This window comes from Trichechus manatus, unplaced genomic scaffold (assembly GCF_000243295.1).
Source record: "Trichechus manatus latirostris isolate Lorelei unplaced genomic scaffold, TriManLat1.0 scaffold00199, whole genome shotgun sequence".
Lineage (NCBI taxonomy): Eukaryota > Metazoa > Chordata > Mammalia > Sirenia > Trichechidae > Trichechus > Trichechus manatus.
Genome location: NW_004444135.1, coordinates 1,040,253 through 1,059,007, shown reverse-complemented (window position 1 = coordinate 1,059,007; position 18,755 = coordinate 1,040,253). Strand labels below are relative to the sequence as shown.

General features: G+C 35.7%; 1 protein-coding gene across 2 annotated transcripts in view; it reads right to left on the bottom strand.

The window, feature by feature from the left end:
* MIB1 (MIB E3 ubiquitin protein ligase 1) overlaps window positions 1-18,755 on the bottom strand; it is a 145,924-nt gene that overhangs the window by 16,115 nt on the left and 111,054 nt on the right. For both annotated transcript variants that reach the window (XM_004387921.3, XM_023742053.1), the window contains 5 exons: window positions 17,772-17,904; window positions 10,218-10,304; window positions 8,620-8,781; window positions 3,882-4,063; window positions 2,009-2,201 (listed from right to left, as the gene is read on the bottom strand). In XM_004387921.3, coding sequence (XP_004387978.1) covers window positions 2,009-2,201; window positions 3,882-4,063; window positions 8,620-8,781; window positions 10,218-10,304; window positions 17,772-17,904 — 757 coding nt within the window. The remainder of the gene's footprint in view (window positions 1-2,008; window positions 2,202-3,881; window positions 4,064-8,619; window positions 8,782-10,217; window positions 10,305-17,771; window positions 17,905-18,755) is intronic.

Here is an 18,755-nt window from a genome sequence, read left to right as displayed (position 1 = left end):
CCATTAAGGGCTATTCCGTATCTTGAGACTGTTTTTGCCACGCTGTTGCTCTGAACTCCTACTCAATTTACGTATCTCTTACAACACCTACAGTGCAGTTTTTAATCTAAGTCATAGTTGGCCAATACATTACAAGCTTTTAGCAGGAAACTATCATATACACCTTTGTCCTGATTACAAACCAGGTGCTCAATAAAGGTTTGTTGAAATAAGATTTAAAAATCTAACAAAAAGTTTCAGGCACAACAGCACAATACATAGACAAATCTAAAAACAAGAGAAGGGCTTAGATTTTTGTTCTTTCAGATTTTTTCCCAGACTGTTACTTTGTAAGCAGGTACCTAAAGCAAATTATAAATACCAAGCAGAATGATCCAGATTAATTTATTAAACAGAGTTGACACTGAAATAATGCATACAAATGCTGTAACAGTCCCAGCATAGAATAAGTGCTATTGGCTCCCCCTCCCCACCTTTATAAATAGATTAAGCAGCTACATACACATACCATACATACTACTCCAGTACCTTTTATCCAAAAATAACTCCAATGTGCTTTTTCCTGTGCCAAAAATTTTACCAAAGTTACATTCATTTGGGTCATAAAAACAATCCACTCTTAGCAGGTTCTCTATGAAAATGTAAGAAGCACTGGCAGGAAAATGTCCTTTAAGTCACTGCCAGCTAATTTATCATAAGAACTAATACCAACTCCTTTCCAATTAATGAAGGTTAATGAACAACTAGGAGCCCTGGTGGCACAGTGGTTGAGCACTCAGCTGCTGACCAAAAGGTCGGCAGTGCAAACCCACCAGCCGCTCCACAGGAGAAAGATGTGGCAGACTGCTTCAGTAAAGATTACAGCCTTGGAAACGCCCTGGGGCAGCTCTACTCTGTCCTATAGGGTCCTTGTAAGTCAGAATCAACTCGACACCAATGGATTTGGTTTGGTTTGGAATGAACACCTTAGGAAACGTCAAGAGAAAAAGGAAGAGAATATAAGAAACAGAATAGCAAAGAGCATAAACTTTATAAATGAAACCAAACAAAACCAACATTTTTTTTTGGTTTAAGCTACTCATCTTGAGAGAAATAGTTTGTAGGAGACTTAATTCTCATTTAACACACATGCACACACAAGTAAGGAGAAACTCAAAAGGAATACCAATTATTTCAGTAAACCAAAATGAGTAATTTAGTACAGTTACGATAAAGCATTGAGTTATATGGAAAAAGATGAAACCAGAAACCCAGAAATGAATAATATCTCTTAAAGAACAAAACAAGTCAGATGAGATAACAAGAGTGTATATAGAATTTGCCCTCCTGATGGTACGCAATACAAAGTGCACGGCATCATCTGTAAAGTTTTTTTGCCAAAAATGTTTTAACCTGGCCCTAATCAAGCCTTTAGCTCTAACTTCAGTTCACAGGAAACATAGAGGATAAAGAAACAAGTAAAACACTATGATGATGAAACAGTCAAACAAATCCAGCATGTGTGAAAGTTTACCAAAATACCTGGTCTTTTCAAAAAGCCAATGTTATTGGATATAAAGAAAAATACAAAACAGTTCATGCACTCAAGAAGAAAAAAAAAGTATAATATACAAGTAACTATAATACAAAATGAAATTAAATACTTCTTTAGGTTATAGACTAAATTGTAGATTACTTTTATTTTTAGTTACTCTAGATATAGAAAAGAAAGAAGGAAATCCACAAGGACTAAAAAAGAATTTGACAGTAAAAACAGTACACAGTTAAATTCAAATAATAACTAGCTGGGTAACACAACTACGTAAGATGAGACTGTAAATAAGCAATACATTCAGAAGTTCTGAACTGGTCTCTTGTTAAAGGGATAAATTAAATATTCCTAAACTTAAATCATTCTTAGGGAGGAAAAATTAAACAGATACATAGCATCATATAATCTTATTTACCATTAATTACAGTCTCAAAAAACCTTAAAAAATGATAAAATACTATACTGAAAATGTATTACCTTTGTCCTGGACTGCACTTGTTCTTTACAGATGAGACATTTCTTGACTCGTGGAGAACATAAAGAACAGGTAGCAATATGACCACATGGGCCAAAAAGAGTATCTCTCTTCATATCTGAGCACACCACACACTCTTCCAAGGTTTCAGAATCATTACTAATCATAGAAGGGCTCCGAGAACCTACTTGACCACTAATAAAAGAAAACATTCAAGTTTAGCAGAATATTTCTACTACAAATTCATTAATTAAAGTGTTTTATAAAGAACATCTACAGCATCACTACCCGTTACCGTCGAGTCGCCTTCGACTCATAGTGACCTTATAGGACAGAGTAGAATGGCCCCATAGGGTTTCCAAGGAGCAGCTGGTGGATTCAAACTCCTGACCTTTTGGATAGCAGCTGTAGCACTTAACCACTGTGCCACCAGGGCCCCAGAGCATCACTAATATACATAAAATCAATGTTATTAGGTGAAAAAACGAAGTTTGAATATCTGTACTGAAATACCATAGAATATATTTTTCTATTTATCTATAGTTCTACATCTTTAAACACTTCTACTACTATTCAAACTTCAATATGAACAAATTCTCACCCAATGGAAAAAAGTGAAATCTTCTAACAATTCAAAAATACTAGCAAAAAAATAATTTAACATATACACAAGTTCACTCAAAATCTGTTTTATTTATATAGAACCAGCAGAGGGAGGAATAAGAACAATAATAATACAAAAAATGCTAACTAAAGACAGAATGAAGCATTATCAAAGTTCATAATAGGAAATTTTGGAAAATATGACAGTTCAGTTGCTATTTTGACATTTCTTTAAGTGTATCCTTAAGGAGAGTAAAATTCTATTAAAGACAGAACACATCTATAAATAGAGACGAGACAGAATACATTTATGTGACCAACTATTATTCAGTAATTCAGTAATGTGACCAACTACAATATTCAGTAATTCATGAATATGCACAATACACAAATCAGTTTCATCTAAGACTCCATTGTTATAAGTTTATTATATACTTACTTCATTGCATTAATTTAACCTATACCACAGCTCTATGCATGCATTCCAAAGAGATGTCATTTCCTCACTTCACATAAATTATAAGAAAGGAAACCAAAACACAAGGGTAAAGACACTACTGAAATGTTCACTGGCAAGAATCAGGTATAAAGGGTAATAACAGTTGCACAGCAGTGTTTGGATGAAAAAGTAATGAGATGTACTTTTTTGTGTACCTACAGTATCTCATAATAAGAAAATGAGTAATGTCATAAGCAATAATTGAAATCACGGATATATTTAACTTTCAGAAAAGAAGACAAACATGAAATGATCACCTTTAAGGACAACTCCATCAGGAATTGGTTCACGCATTTGTTCATTGGTTCATTTCTTCACTGACTCAACAAATTCTTACTGAGTGTCTACCGGGCACTGTGCATAGTGCTAGAATTATTTGTGTGAGATATACTCTGTTGGTGAAAAGTGTGAACTGCCTTCTCTTAAGATTTTATTAATATTTAAAATACATATAACATTAGACACAGCAATTTCATTAATGAGACTTTTTCTTGTAAATTCCTCTAACACAGGAGTACTAGAAGATCAGACTAATTTAGAACAGTTTCTTACATTTTATTATGTATAAAGCACTGTACTAAATAACGTGCAGCTCACAAAGCTAAATAAGGGATACGCTGCCTGCAGCAGAATTTTTAAGGAAGAAAGGGTCAACACAAAGATAGAGGAAGAGCAAAGACGAGGATGTTTTCAAGTAGTCAAGTCCTCCAAATGAAACCAAATACTACTTTATCTATAGAATATTAAGTTTTACGACAATACATAATACAAACCTGACTTTTTCTTTATGACATTTTGCCAGTGCTTTGCAGAGACTCGGATCAGGACAGAGATCAAGTGGTGACTGACCCTTCTTATTCCGAATGCTAAGGTCAGCGCCATTGGCTGCCAAGAAACAGGCAATAGATGCTGCACTCTTCTTCTCTGCCCCCTGGGTACCAAGCCCCATTATCAACTGAAATGAAATGAACAGTCATCATTTTCCTTTGGGAATCTGCTATGAATTCTCACCACGCACAAAAATAAATTTATACACACATACACACACACACACACAGAGGTTCCAAAAAGAAACCCACACATACAAGGTCAATTGATTTTTGGTAAAAGGTACATAGGCAATTTGGTGGGCAAAGACGGTCTTCTCAACAAATGGTGCTGAACAACTGAAAATCCACAAGCAAAAAAATGAATTAGGATGCATCCTTCATGCTACATACAAAAATTAACTCAAAATGGATCACAGACCTATATGAGACAGCTGAAACTTTTTAAGTTTCTAGTATAAAGCACAGGAGAAAGATTTAGTGACCTTGGGTTTGGCAAAGATCTCGTAACAGGACACAAAAAAGCATAAACAAGAAAATAAAACATTGATAAATTAGAATTCATAAAAATTTAGAACTTCTGCTTTTCCAAAGACACTGTTAAAAAAATGAAAAGACAAAACCACAGACTGGGGGAAAATACGTGCATATCACATATCTGATTAAAAAAAACTTATATCCAGATTATATAAAGAGCCCTCAAAACTCAATTAAAAAAAAAAAAAAAAAGCTTAACAAAATAACGTGCAAAAGATGAAAAGAAACTTCATCAAAAAATATATCATCTGTCATTAGGAAAATGCAAATTAAAACCACAAGATACTACTACATACCCATTTAAATAGTGTAATGAACTGAACTGTGCCCCCCTAAAAGATAAGTTGAAGTCCTAACCCCCAATACCTGTGAGAATTACCTTGTTTGGAAATGGGGTCTTTGAAGATGTTATCAGTTAACATGGGGTCATAATGGAGTAAGGTGGGTCCTAATCCAATATGAGTAGTATCCTTATAAAAGAGAAGAGACACAGAGACAGAGACACAAAGGGAAGAATGCCATATGACACTGCAGCTGCAAGTTAAGGAATGCTGGGACCTACCAGAAGCTGGGAGAGACAAGAAAGGATCTTCCCCTAGAGCATGGCCCTGCCAATACCCTGATTTTGGATCCATAGCTCCAGAATAATGAGACAATAAATTTCTGTTCTTATAAGATTTGTTATGGCAGCCCCTAGGAAACTAAGTCTAACAGCTAAAGTTAAAAAGACTTTTTGGTAAGGATGTAGAGCAACTGGAACTCTCAAACACTACTTATAGAATGTAAATGGTACAACTACTTTGGAAAACTTTTTGGCAGATTTTTCTTTAAGTTTAAAAATACACCTACTGGACATCAGCGGAAATGGCAGAGTTAGAACCTCCAAATATCTGTAACTCCATCAAAGCAATGAGAACACTGGTAAAATGGTCAAAATCAATTGTTTCAAAACTCTGGAAATTAATCAAAGGCTTCCAACAATCCAAGCAGCATTTATGCAAGTGTCCCAAACTAAAACCAAACCCATTGTCGTTGATTCCAACTCCTAGCCACCCTGTAGGGCAGGGTAGAACTGCCCCATAAGGTTTCCAAGGCTGTCAGTCTTTTACAAAGTGGCTGATGGGTCTGAACTGCCTACCTTTCAGTTAGCAGCTGGGTGCTTAACCACTGCACCACCAGGGATGCTTTCATGCATGCCCCCAAAATCAAACCCATTGCTGTAGAGCTGATTCTGATTCATAGCAACTATATAAATGCCCAGGGCTAAACAAATGCCCAAGAAAGACCTGAGAAGGTCCTACCCTCACACCTGTGACTAATCTTGAAGGCTCTGTGTAAACAGGAAGTGAAGGCTAAGGCAGAGTTGTAAACTGCCTGCCTGAATGTTGAAGGCATACTCTAACACTCCCAACAGAGCTCCTCAGAAAATGCTGGAAGATTTAATGTTACAAAGCATTTTAGGAAATCTTTATTCAGTCGTTAGCTGACCACGAAGCTAACCAAGCCAACTTCAATGGCCACACATGACAAAGAACACAGGGACTTTACAAAATTAGTTCAGAAAATCACCAAACAAACAAAAACCAGCAGCAACAATCACAACCAACAGCAAAAACAATAAAACCTGGGAAGTTGGGTAATCTGATTTCTGAGGTTGTCACACTATGTAAAATGTCTGCTTTCTTAACAAAAAAAATTACGAAGCATGCAAAGAAACAAGCAAGTATGGCCCATATATAGGAAAAAAGAAGTCAACAGAAACTGTCTCTGAAAAAGCCTGGATGTTGAACTTACTAGACAAAGCTTTTATATTAGCTATTTTAAATCGTTTAAAGAACTAAAGAGAGTCATATTTAAAGAACTAACGCAAAGTATGAGAATGATGTCTCACCCAATAAAAAAAATCAATAAAAAAGTATAAAAAAGAAGCAAATGGAAATTCTGGAATTAAAAAGTACAGTAACAGAAATGAATATTAGACTAGACGGGCTCAACAGTAGATCTGAGCAGACAAAAGAAAGAATCAGTGAACTTGAAGATTGGTCAATTGGGATTATCCAGTCTGAAGAACAGAAAAATGAAAGAATAAAGAAAAAGGAACAGAGCATCAGTGAATGAGGAGTGAATGCTAATGGATATGGGATATGGGTTTCTCTTTAGGGTAATGAAAATGTTCTAGAATTATACTTGTAAGAGTTCACAGTTTTGTGACTATATTTTAAAAAACCAATGGATTTTATACTTTAAAAAGATAAATTTATGGTACGTGAACACTATATAGCAAAATAGGATAATAATGAAGTCTTGGAACAAAACTAAGTCTACTATCATTGCTGTACATGACAGCTGTAATTTTATGGAGAATAGATAAGAGCAAGAATATCCAAGCAGATTCAGGGTAATATGCTGAAAAGGACAAGGGAGAACAGGTAGACATGGTTCACAGGCAGAGTATAGCTTTAAACATGTGGCAAAATTGTTGGCTCTTGTGAAGCAACAAAAACTGGTAAAAGAAATGAGCATAAAATTACAAGCAAAAGAAAGAATTTTGAGCAGTTTAAGAAGCTACATCTCTGATAGAATCTCAACTGTTAGTTGCAATCACAAATCAATGAAAAAGTTCTACATACAGGCAGTCCCCAGATTACGAATGAGTTCTGTTCCTAAATCTGTCTTTAAGTCAAATTTGTACGTAAGTCGGAACAGTTAGGTATAGTTCGTATCTAATGTCAGTTAGTCAAATGTTTGTCTTAGTATATAGTGTACTTTTCTATGCATAAAAAACATTAAAGAAACACTTCCTGATACATTAAAACATTTTTAACTTAATAATACAGTAATAATAATGTTTTGATGCAAAGTAGCCCCAATTTGTTATTACGGAACATTGTATGTGCCTCGAATTTTTAATGTAATAGGATTTACGGGGGCTGGCTCATAACTATGGGTTGTACATAAATCGGATGCTTGTAACCCAGGGACTGCCTGTATTCTATAAAGCTAAAGAACTGTTGATTCTGCTTTTTCCCCTAGTCAGATATAAACAGCAATCAAATAAGTGCTTTGAAGATTCCAGCAATTATACCACCGACTGCTCTGACCGGGATCACAACAGAAGGTTCTGCACAGAGCTGGAGAAGGATGTAGAACAAAATTCTAACACACACAAAAAAGACCAGATTTACTGGCCTAAAGGAGACTGGAGAAACCCCGAGAGTATGGCCCCCAGACACCCTTTTAGCTCAGTGGTGAAGTCACTCCTGAGGTTCACCATTCAGCCGGGGATTGGACAGCCCTATAAAACAAAATGGGACTAATGAGGCACAGCAGTCCAGAGACAAGGACTAGAAGGCAGAAGGGGGCAGGAAAGCTGGTGATAGGGAACCCAAGGTTGAGTACGGACAGTGTTGACATGTAGTGGGGTTCTTAGCCATTGTCATAGGGCAATATGTATACTGTTTAATGAGAAAATATTTTGTCCTGTAAACCTTCATTTAAAGTGAGAATAGCAGCACAACTGGAAGAACATAATCAACGTCACTGAATTGTACATGTAGAAATTTTTGAAATGGTGTATCTTTGGCTATGTATATTTTCACCCCCCCACCAAAAAAAAAACGCCCTCCAAGGCTGAGAAAGGAGCGTGTTGACATGGCATGGGGTTGTTAACCAATGTCATAAAACAATATGTGTACTGACTGTTCAATGAGAAACTATTTGTTCTGTAAACCTTCACCTAAAGTATAATTTAAAAAAAAAAAAATTCCAGCAATTAGCCTTGGAAATAAAGAATAAAAATTTGCAGCCTTAACAGAAACAACCCCTTAAGAGAATGGTATTAGTTAAAATAAAAAATATCAAATGAAACCTCAAACAGGCATTCAAATGAATCTCAAAAGTAGCAATCCACTTTAGCAACTGACATATATACAAAAAAATTATCTTCGGTTGCTTTGCAAAATCATTTAAAATCATAGTAAATACCAGTCAATACTTAGTATTAATGAGTATTTAGTTCATAAACTAAATTCCTAAGTATGAGATTTTGATAGAAGTTTATCTGATGCAGATTAGAGTAGCAGTAATACAAGATTCTGCATTAAAAGATGCTTTTACTGGTACTTAATTAAATATTATTGTCACTTACTGTGTTTTTGGATGGCTCCCAGGCAGCATCAACCTTTCCCACATCTTGCATATCTTGGAGCTGACGAAGTTGAGACAAAGTGTGATGTCTGAGAGCTTCATGCAAAGGAGTATCCCCATCCTTATCTTGAATATCTAGTTTAGCACCTGCACGGACCAAAAGCTAAAACAGAAAGACATTTCATTTTGGTAAAGTATCCACGCCCATAAGAAATGACAATGTATAATATATTTACATTCAGAGCCCTGGACGCTTAATTCACCTACTCTAAGATCAAGAAAAAAAACCAAACCTGTTGCTGTTGAGTCAATTCCGACTCACGCCGATTCTATAGGACAGAGTAGAACTGCCCCACAGGGTTTCCAAACAGCGGCTGGTGGATTCAAACTGCTGACCTTTTGGTTAGCAACCACAGCTCTTAACCACTGCACCACTGGGGCTTCAAGATCAAGATAACTAGGGGAAATTTAGGTAATTTTTTTACCTTTTAATTTCAGACATATGAGTTGAGATATTTTAAGCCCTTCTACTAGGACCTAATTATAATATTCAAACTTCTATTATTAATAACAAGTAATTATTGATTCCTTCTTTGGTCAATTTTCTCCAAATTATAGTCATAAGGAAACTACAAGCATCATAGAGGATAAATGAAGAATTTTTAACAGAAGGATTTTCAAGTACCAATATATGTGAATACTGTTTGTTAAACTACAACCTCTTGGATAAAATGGATAATCGATAACATTTCAGTAGGTGAATTATGCAGTAAATATAAGCATATTTAAGACTTTGCTTATGGTGCTGTAACAATTTTCCTAACCCTTTCTACAAATGCTATTAAAGACTTTTGGAAAGTCACCATACACAGAAGAAACCAGTATCTGTCTTGGCAAATTACTTTTTTTTTCCTCTTGTTCCAAAAACATTACATGAAATGTCACTCTACAGCAGCGCTTCTCAAATTTGAAAGTATATCAGAATCATCTGGAGGGCTTGTTAAACCATGGACTGCTGGGTCCCATCCCTAGATAGGCCTAGGGTGGAACCAAAGAATTTGCTTTTCTACCAAGTTCCCAGACGATTATGATGCAGCTGGTTCAGGCTCCAAACTTTTTAACAATCTCTGCTCCAGAAAAAGACAGATAATCATTCAGATATTTTGTTTGGATTCACAAGATTAGCAAAACCTAAGAACTCAATTTCAGCCTTTCCGGCATTTGCAGCAGCAAATGTCTAGCCAAAGTTTTTAATTATAGTTTACTCTCAATTATACAAATTAAGAAGAACTGTACTTTTTAAAAATTAATTTATATGTTAACTTTGAAATTTTCTGATTTGATATTCTGAGAATTCACAAATCTGGCAACAAAATTATAGACTTTGAATATTAGAATTTTCATGTTTTGCCCTATTAAAAATTAAAGCCCTTTATCTAACCGATGCATAATATTACCCTAAAATCATAACTTTTATATCTATCCTTTTTTTGAGCAATCTAGAACTGTATCATTTAAATTAGTATTTTCAAGAGATGCGAAAAAGCTATCTGGTTAAAATACAATTGTAAGCTAAGATCCACGTTGATAAGTACTTACCCTGACAATCTGGGTGTGCTGGCGCTCAACAGCAAGGTGCAGGGCAGTCTGCTGATTAACATTCTGGATATCCAGGTTTGCATTACCCTGAACAAGAAAAACAAATTTCACATACTTAAATTTTGACAACAGTAAAGAACATTAAAGCCATAACTATTTGTATGGAATAAAGAACCTTGGACACTGCTGACCACTTGCCCCTCCTTAAATTTCTCCCCGTCAGTTGCTGCCGTTACCCTCGTACGGTAATACTGGCTGGCAACATAGCAAGAAGCGGACGGGGCAGCAACCCTTCTGAAGGAGAACATCAAGTTAAAAATTATTTTTATTATGGTGATTCCACCTAAGAACACAGAAAGGGCAAAGTACAGTACAAAGCCTAAAAACAGCTCCCTTTCAATCTCCATGATAGGGAATGGAGGTAATTAGCTTCTTTTAAATGTAAATATTTCCCAAAAAGTTATATTTATGAGCCTTCATATTGGATTCAGATTTACTTTAATGACCTGGCGTCCTGGAGTCCTGGTGGCACAGTGATTAAGAGCTATAGCTGCTAACCAAAAGGTCAGCAGTTCAAATCCACCAGCTGCTCCTTGGAAACCCTATGAGGCAGTTCTACTCTGTCCTACAGGGTCGCTATGAGTCGAAATTGACTTGATGGCAACAGGTTTTTTTTTTTTTAAATGACCTAATAAGGTCACTTTTTCTTGTTGCCATGACTATGCTCTTTCTCATTCCGAGAAAAGGAACTGTGCTTAGGGGTAAGAAAAAGCCATGCTTAATTAATACACTAAGATGGAGAAAAGTCCTACCCACCATCCTAGGACAGCCAGTGTGGACTATATGAGAGCAACTGATGCCTAAAGATGGAGAGAGGGGACCGAGGAACAAAAGCACTGAACTTGGAGTCAAAGGACCTAAATTCAAATATTAAACTCTATCACTTGTAAGTTGTGTGAACTTAAGCGAGTAACCAACCACTACATGCCTATTTCCTTAGTTCCAAAATGGTGACAGTGCAACCTGCTGCCCAGGTCATTGTGAGGATTAAGACAGATACATGTAAAAATGCCTGCCACAGTGTCTGCCAGAATAAAAAAACAACTGACATTAAGCACAGGGCACATGATTCAAAAGATAAACTTTACCATTCTGTTTAGGTATTGGAACAATTCATATCCTCTGATTCCAACTTTGATACCATCTGTGCCCTTGCCTGGGATATCACATGGAGCTGAAACTCCAGTAATGCTACGCCACATTCCAGAATATGAGTGTTTCTGGTTTGTTTTTATTATTTATAAAGTTTTGGGGTGGGGTCATGAAGTACCTGATCTCAGCTTGTTTTATTATTATGTCTGTTCTCATATAAATGCAGACAGTGGAAGATTTTCTTTTTATTTTTTCTGAGCTTTCCATCATTTAGATTTTACTAAGTAGTATTCCAAGCAGCCCTGGTGGTGCAGTGGTTAAGCATTCAGCTGCTAACCAAAAGGTTGGCGGTTAGAACCCACCAGCTGCTCCACGGGAGAAAGATGTGCAGTCTGCTTCTGTGAAGATTTATAGCCTCGGAAACCCTATGGGGCAGTTCTACTCTGTTCTACAGGGTGTCTATGAGTTGGGATTGACTAGACAGCAGTGGGATTTTGGAAGCAGTATTCCATTGGATGAATGTATCACAATTTATCTTGTTCAGCAGTTGATGAACACTGGGCTTACTTCCAGTTTGGGGAAGTAAACAAAGCTGTTGCAAACATTCAGTACAACTATTTACGTGGAAATACGTCTTCGGTGCTCTTGACTACATACCTAAAAGTGAGATCACTGGGTTGCATAGTAAATACATGTATAACTTTGTATAAGTCGATTCCATGTGTCAGAATAGAACTATGCTCCACAGAGTTTTCCGTTTTTTAAAATAATATTTTATTGTGTTTTTGGTGATAGTTTTAATGGCAAATTAGATTCCCATTTAACAATTTTCACACAAATAATTCAGTGATATTAATTACATTTTTCAAGATGTGACAATATTCTTATTAATTCCATTTTGGTTGTCACATTTTTTTTTCCCTTCCAAATTTTATTTATTTTGTTTTTGTTGAGAATATAAACAGAAAAACACACCAATCCAATAGTTTCTACATGTAGAAGTCAGTAACACTGATTACGTTCTTTGAGCTGTGCAACCATTCTCAACCTCCTTTTGGGTTGTTCCTCCCTCATTAACATAAACTCACTGCCCTCTAAGGTGCCTAGCTAACTTTTGAGTTGCTGTTGTCAGTTTGATCCCATATAAATAGTTCCTAAAAGAGCATAATGTTCAAGGCAGACATTTTTTACTAGTTATGCTAAACTACTGTTTGGTTTTAAAATGACTTCAGGGGATATTTTTGGTTTAAGGTGTAAAGATTATCCCAGGGCAATAGTTTCAGGGGTTCATCCAGTTCCCTTGGCTCCAGAAAGTCTGGAGTCCATGAAAATTTGAAATTCTATTCTGCATTGTCCCCCTTTTGATGAGGATTATTCTATGCAATCTTTGATCAAAATGTTCAGTAACGGTAGCTGGGCACCATCCAGTTCTTCTGGTCTTCTGGCAAAGGAGGTAGTTCTTCATGGAAGCAATTAGCCACACATTCCATATCCTCCTCTTGTTCCTGACTCTCCTTCTTCCTCTGTTGCTCCAGGTGAATACAGTCCAACTGTTGTGCCTTGGATGGCCGCTTGCAAGCTGCCTTGGATGGCCGCTTGCAAGCTTTTAAGACCCCAGGCACTACGCAACAAACCAGGATGTAAAACAGAAGCACTAAACACGTTATTAGGCCAATAAACTGGGAAGTCCCGTGAAACTATGACCCTAAACTTCCAAACAAAGTAACCAAGTCCCATGGGGTATTTAGTTGTACATAAGCAGCCTTAGCAGCTATTTTTATTTTTTATAAATATATTTATCACAGAACTTTTGCCAATTCAACTTTTTACAAGTGTACAACTTGTTGACAGCTATTACAGTAATCAGTTGTGTAACCCTACCCTTAATCAGTGTAATCTTTCCATCACCACTCACCCGCCTTTCCCCCTTCCTACCACCCCTGATAACCAGTAATAAACTTTGGTTTCTGTACATTTGCCTTTTCTTGTCTTTTTATGTAAGTGAGGTCATACAATATTTGTCCTTTTGTGATTGGCTTATTTCACTCAGCATAATGTCTTCATGCACCATCCATACTGTAGCATGTATCAAGACTTCATTTCTCCTACTGGCTGAGTACTAATCCATTTTATGTATGTACCACATTTTGTTTATCCGTTCATCTGTTGATGGGCATTTAGGTTGTTTCCATTTTTTTGGCTATTGTAAATAGTGCTACAATGAACATTGTTGTACATGTCTCTTTTTGAGTCTCTGCTTACAAGTCTTTTGGGTATATACCTAGGAGTGAAACTGCTGGATCATATGCTAGCTCGATTTTTAGTTTAACGAGGAATTGCCACACTGTTTTCCACAATGGTTGTACTATTTTGCATTCCCACCAGCAATGGATAAGGGTTCCGATTTCCCCATATCCTCACCAATATTTGTTATTTTCTGGGATTTTTGTTTGTTTGTTTTGCTTTTATCTTAGCCATCCTAGTGGGAGTGAAATGGTATCTCATTGTGGTTTTGATTTGCATCTCTCTGATGGCTAATGACACTGAGCATCTTTTCATGTGTTTGGTGGCCATCTGAATGTCCTCTTTGGTGAAATGTCTACTTAAGTCCTTTGCCCATTTTATGATTGAGTTATTTGCCTTTCTGTTGTTAAGTTGTTGAAGTTATATATATATATATATAGGATATTAGATTCTTGTCCGACATATGGTTTCCGAAGATATTCTCCCAGTCAGTAGCTTGTCTTTTCACATTTTTGGTAAACTGTTTTGATGAACAGTAGTTTTACATTTTTATGAGATCCCATTTTTTTTTTTTTTGTCTGTTGCTGTTGCTGTTTGCGCCTTTGTTATTATATTAGATAATCCACTGTTGAAAGTTAGGCCTGACAGTGTTGCCCCTGCTTGTTCTTCTAAGAATTTCATGGTATTAGTTTGCACATTTAGGTCCTTAATCCATTTTTAATGTTTTTGTGTATGGTGTGAGGTATGGATCCTGTTTCATTTTTCTGCATGTAGAAATCCAATTTTCCCAGCACCATTTTTTGAAGAGACTCTTCTTTCCCCATTAAATGGACTTAGCATCCTTTTCAAAAATCAATTGACCACAGATGTGTGGGTTTATTTCTGGACTCTCAATTCTATTCCATTGGTCTGTGTCTATTGTTATACCAGTACCAGGCTGTTTTGATTATTGTAGCTGTACAGTGTGTTTTAAAATCAGGAAGTGTGAGTTTTCCCACTTTGTTCTTCTCTTTCAACATTGTTTTAGCTATTCAGGGCCTCTTGTCATTCCATATAAAGAAGAGGATTGGTTTTTCTACTTCTGTAAAGAAAGCTGTTGGAATTTTGATCGGGATTGCACTGAATCTATAGACCACTTTGGGTAATACTGACATCTTAACAATATTAAGTCTTCCACTCTATGAACATGGAACATCCCTCCATTTAAGTTTTCTTTAATCTCATTCGGGAGTGTTTTATAGTTTTCATTGTATAAGTTCTTCACATCCCTGGTTAGAGTTATTCCTAGGTATTTTATTCTTCTAGATGCTATTGTAAATGGAATTGTTTCCCTACTTTCCCTTTCATATTTCTCATTGCTGGTGTACAGAAACCCAACTGATTTTTGCTTGTTGACCTTGTACCCTGCAACTTTGCTAAATTCTTCTATTAGCTCTAGAAGTTTTCTTGTGGACTCTTTGGGATATTCTATATATAGGATCATATCATCCACAGATAATTTTACTTCTTCTTTTCCAATCTGGATAACTTTTATTTATATATTTATTTGTCTTGCTGCTCTGGCTAGGACTTCTAATACGATACTGAATAGAAGTGGTGAGAGTGGGCACCCTTGTCTTGTTCCTGATTTCAAGGGGAAAGCTCTCAGTCTTTCTTCATTAAGTATAATGTTGGCTGTTGGCTTTTCATATATGCCTGAATCATACTGAGGAATTTCTCTTCCATTCCAATCTTCATTAGGGTTTTCATCAAGAAAAGGTGCTGGATTTTATCAAATGCTTTCTCTGCATCCACAGAGATCATCATGTGGTTCTTTTCCTTTGTTCTATTGATATACTGTAATACACTGAGTGATTTTCTAATGTTGAACCATCCCTGCATTCCTGGAATAAATCCCACTTGGTCATGGTGTACGACTCTTTTAATACGGTTTTGGATTCTGTTTGTGAGTATTTTGTTGAGGATGTTGCATCTATATTCGTAAGAGATATCGCCCTGTAATTTTCTTTTCTCATAGTGTCTTTGTCTGGTTTGGGTATCAGGGTTATGTTTGCTTCATAGAATGAACTAGGGAGTATTTCTTCCTTCTCTATCTTTTCAAATCCACAGGATTTTCAATGGCTGAATTTTTGGAGTTATATCACCAGGCCTTTCTTCTGTGGCGCCACTGGGTGAACGCAAATTTCCAAACTTTTGGTCAGCAGCCAATTGTGTTAACCATTTGCACCAACCAGAGACTCCAATGGGTGATTAGCAGCATCTTATTGTGATTTTAACTTCTATCTCTCTAATGACCAATGGTACTTATGTCTTATTTGATAACTGTATATCTCCTTTTATAAAGTGTATGGTTAAACCTTTTGCATTTTATAAGGTTTTTTATAGGATTATTTGAGCTTTTATTATTGAGTTGTAGAAGTTCTTTATATATCCTGTATTCCAGTCCTTTGTCAAATATGTTTTATGAATATTTTTCTCTAGTGTGATTTTCCTATTTGTTTTATTAACAGTGTCTTTGATGAGCAGAAGCTTAAAATTTTGACAAAGTCTAATTAATCACTTTTTAAATTTAGTAATTATGGCTTTTTGCATGCTAAAAAGGTTTGTCCACTCTAAGTCAGAAGATCTTGTGTTTTCCTCTAAAAGCTTTACTTAAGGTTTAAGCTTTTATGTTCAGGCCTTGACTCATTTAATTTTTACATATGGTGTGAAATAAAGGTCAAAATTCTTTTTTTTCCCCTTGCATATGGATACCCACTTGTTCTAGAATTATTTTTGAGAAACTACTCTTTTCCCATTAAATTACTTTGGCATAGTTTTTGAAAATTAATTGACCATATACGTATGGTCCTCGTTCTGCATTCTCTGTTCTATTCCTTTCATTTATATGACCATCTATGCAGAAAATACTAAGGAATCTACAAAAAGGTACTAGAAAGAATAAGTAAATTTAAGCAAGGTCACAGGTAAAAAACAAACAAACAAACAAAAACTGTATTTGTATATACTAGCAGTATACAACTGGAAACTGAAATTTGAAAACAGTAGGTAAAATAAGCATGTAAAAATATGAAATATTTAGGGATAAATCTAATAAAATAGGTACAAGAGCAACTAAACTCCCAATAGGCTCTTTTATAGAAACTAAAAAAGCTGATTCTAAGATTTATATGGAAAAATGCAAAAGATCTAGAATATTAAAGTAATTCTAAGAAAGTTGGAGGGCATACTCTGCCTCAAGACTTACCATAAGGCAATAATAACCAATTTAGTGTGGTATGGCACTAGTTATTTAGTTTTGAATGAAAAGGAATTTATCAATAATTAACAATACTTTTAAAGAGTAGTAATTTTAATCGTAAAGGGTTAAAATTGCAGCGGAAGAAAGGTGGTTTAACTTTGAACTATTTCTTCTTTTCTTTAGTGTTTGGAGTGTCTGTCTTACAATCTAGTACTTAATTACATATAATGTACTATTTACTATATTTTTTAGCTGTCTAATCTAACTAGACTATAAACTCCTTGCAATCAAAGATTACAGAGAATTCTTTGGTAATTTCAGTGCAACTATATGGCTATAAGCTTTACTGAGGCATTTAAAAATTTTGCTGAATATACTAAACCTTCATAAAACTGCAATAAGCAGATTCTAAAAAAATCCAATCTCATAAAAATGTGAGGTCTTCTTATTTCTGGGATGAATGAAATAACCAAGGCAAGCCAGTAATGCTATCCAGCCAGGAATTCCAGGGGTCCAGCAGTAGTCATGAACCAAATCCCCAGATAGCTGCAATCTGGTGTCACCCGACAGCGAATGGCCACCCCAACTTAAATATCAACATGGGCAGTTCTTGGTCCTGTGACTGACTGATATTCACTTCTCTGACAGTGACAGTGATTCTGGGAAATCCTTGCTAGTTGATGCCCTTTTTTGTTAGCCCAATGCAGGAAGACTGTGTGGAGGGAATACCAGAGATTCAGGGATTCACGCCCCCTGACCCCAATTTACAAACCAGTGTTAGGCAGAGATGGAAGATGCATCATATCTGAATTTGCATCATCATGAGGTTTTACCGTAACCTAAGCAGTTGATGAAGGAATAAATGAATGAATGGCAATGGTCCAAAGTTGTTAAAATTATTGAACTGCTTTTCTTACCTGATGTACTAACAGCTCAGCCACTTCTACGTGATTATTAAGGGCAGCCAGATGCAAGGCAGTATACCCATCATCTTTCTTCTCATCCACAATCCAAGGTCTTGGTAATTTAGACAGTAAAACACGCATTGCACTGAAAGTCAAATTTATATTATTTTGATATTTATATCATTTTCTTTACAAAGTGTATTCAAAATAAAATCTTGAAATCACATAAAAATGTTGCTCTTCAAAAAAATACCAGGCCCTTACAGATAAACAGAAAATCAATATTTCTAAATTTCAAATGTACAACTTTCTTTTTTTTTAGCTTGTAAAATATTTATTTCAAGAATAGGCTCAAATGAATCCTATTGAATTAGAAAAAATAAAGGTCAACAAAAAATAATTACGTTTGCAAGGTCCTCTAACAAATTAGATGTTGCAGATTTTTAAATGAAAGAATGACTGGAAAATGTCTGGGTTACTATCACTACCACATCTCAACAAGCAGCAATCAGGGGTAATAACTATCATTAGATTATTTTTCTGAGTGATGTCGATAATTTCAATTGAAGAAATGGGAATGGTCTAATATGCCTGGCTACTATGTTATTTTCTGACTTTTAAGCATTCTTTTTTTTCTTTTTTCCTTTTTCTAAACTGACCTTGAGTTTATTCTCTCTCTCTTATTTTTTATTTTTCCTTTTTAATTTGGCCACCAGGAACATTGTGTTGTTGTTAGTTGCCTTTGAGTTGCCTCTGACTCAGGGCGACCCCATGCATTGTAGGATGTTACTTATTAAGAGGTTTTGTTATAACTACATTGATACTATTCTCAAATGTGCAACTTTTGACATTTTGATCAGTAAACGAACTATCACTATTTGTGGAATAGAATCAAGATAGAATGGGAGTGCTACAAAAAGGAAACATAGGAAGAAAAAAACAGAAGGAGAAACAAATGTACCCTAAAATGAAGACACACTTTTGGCTTTGTGAAAT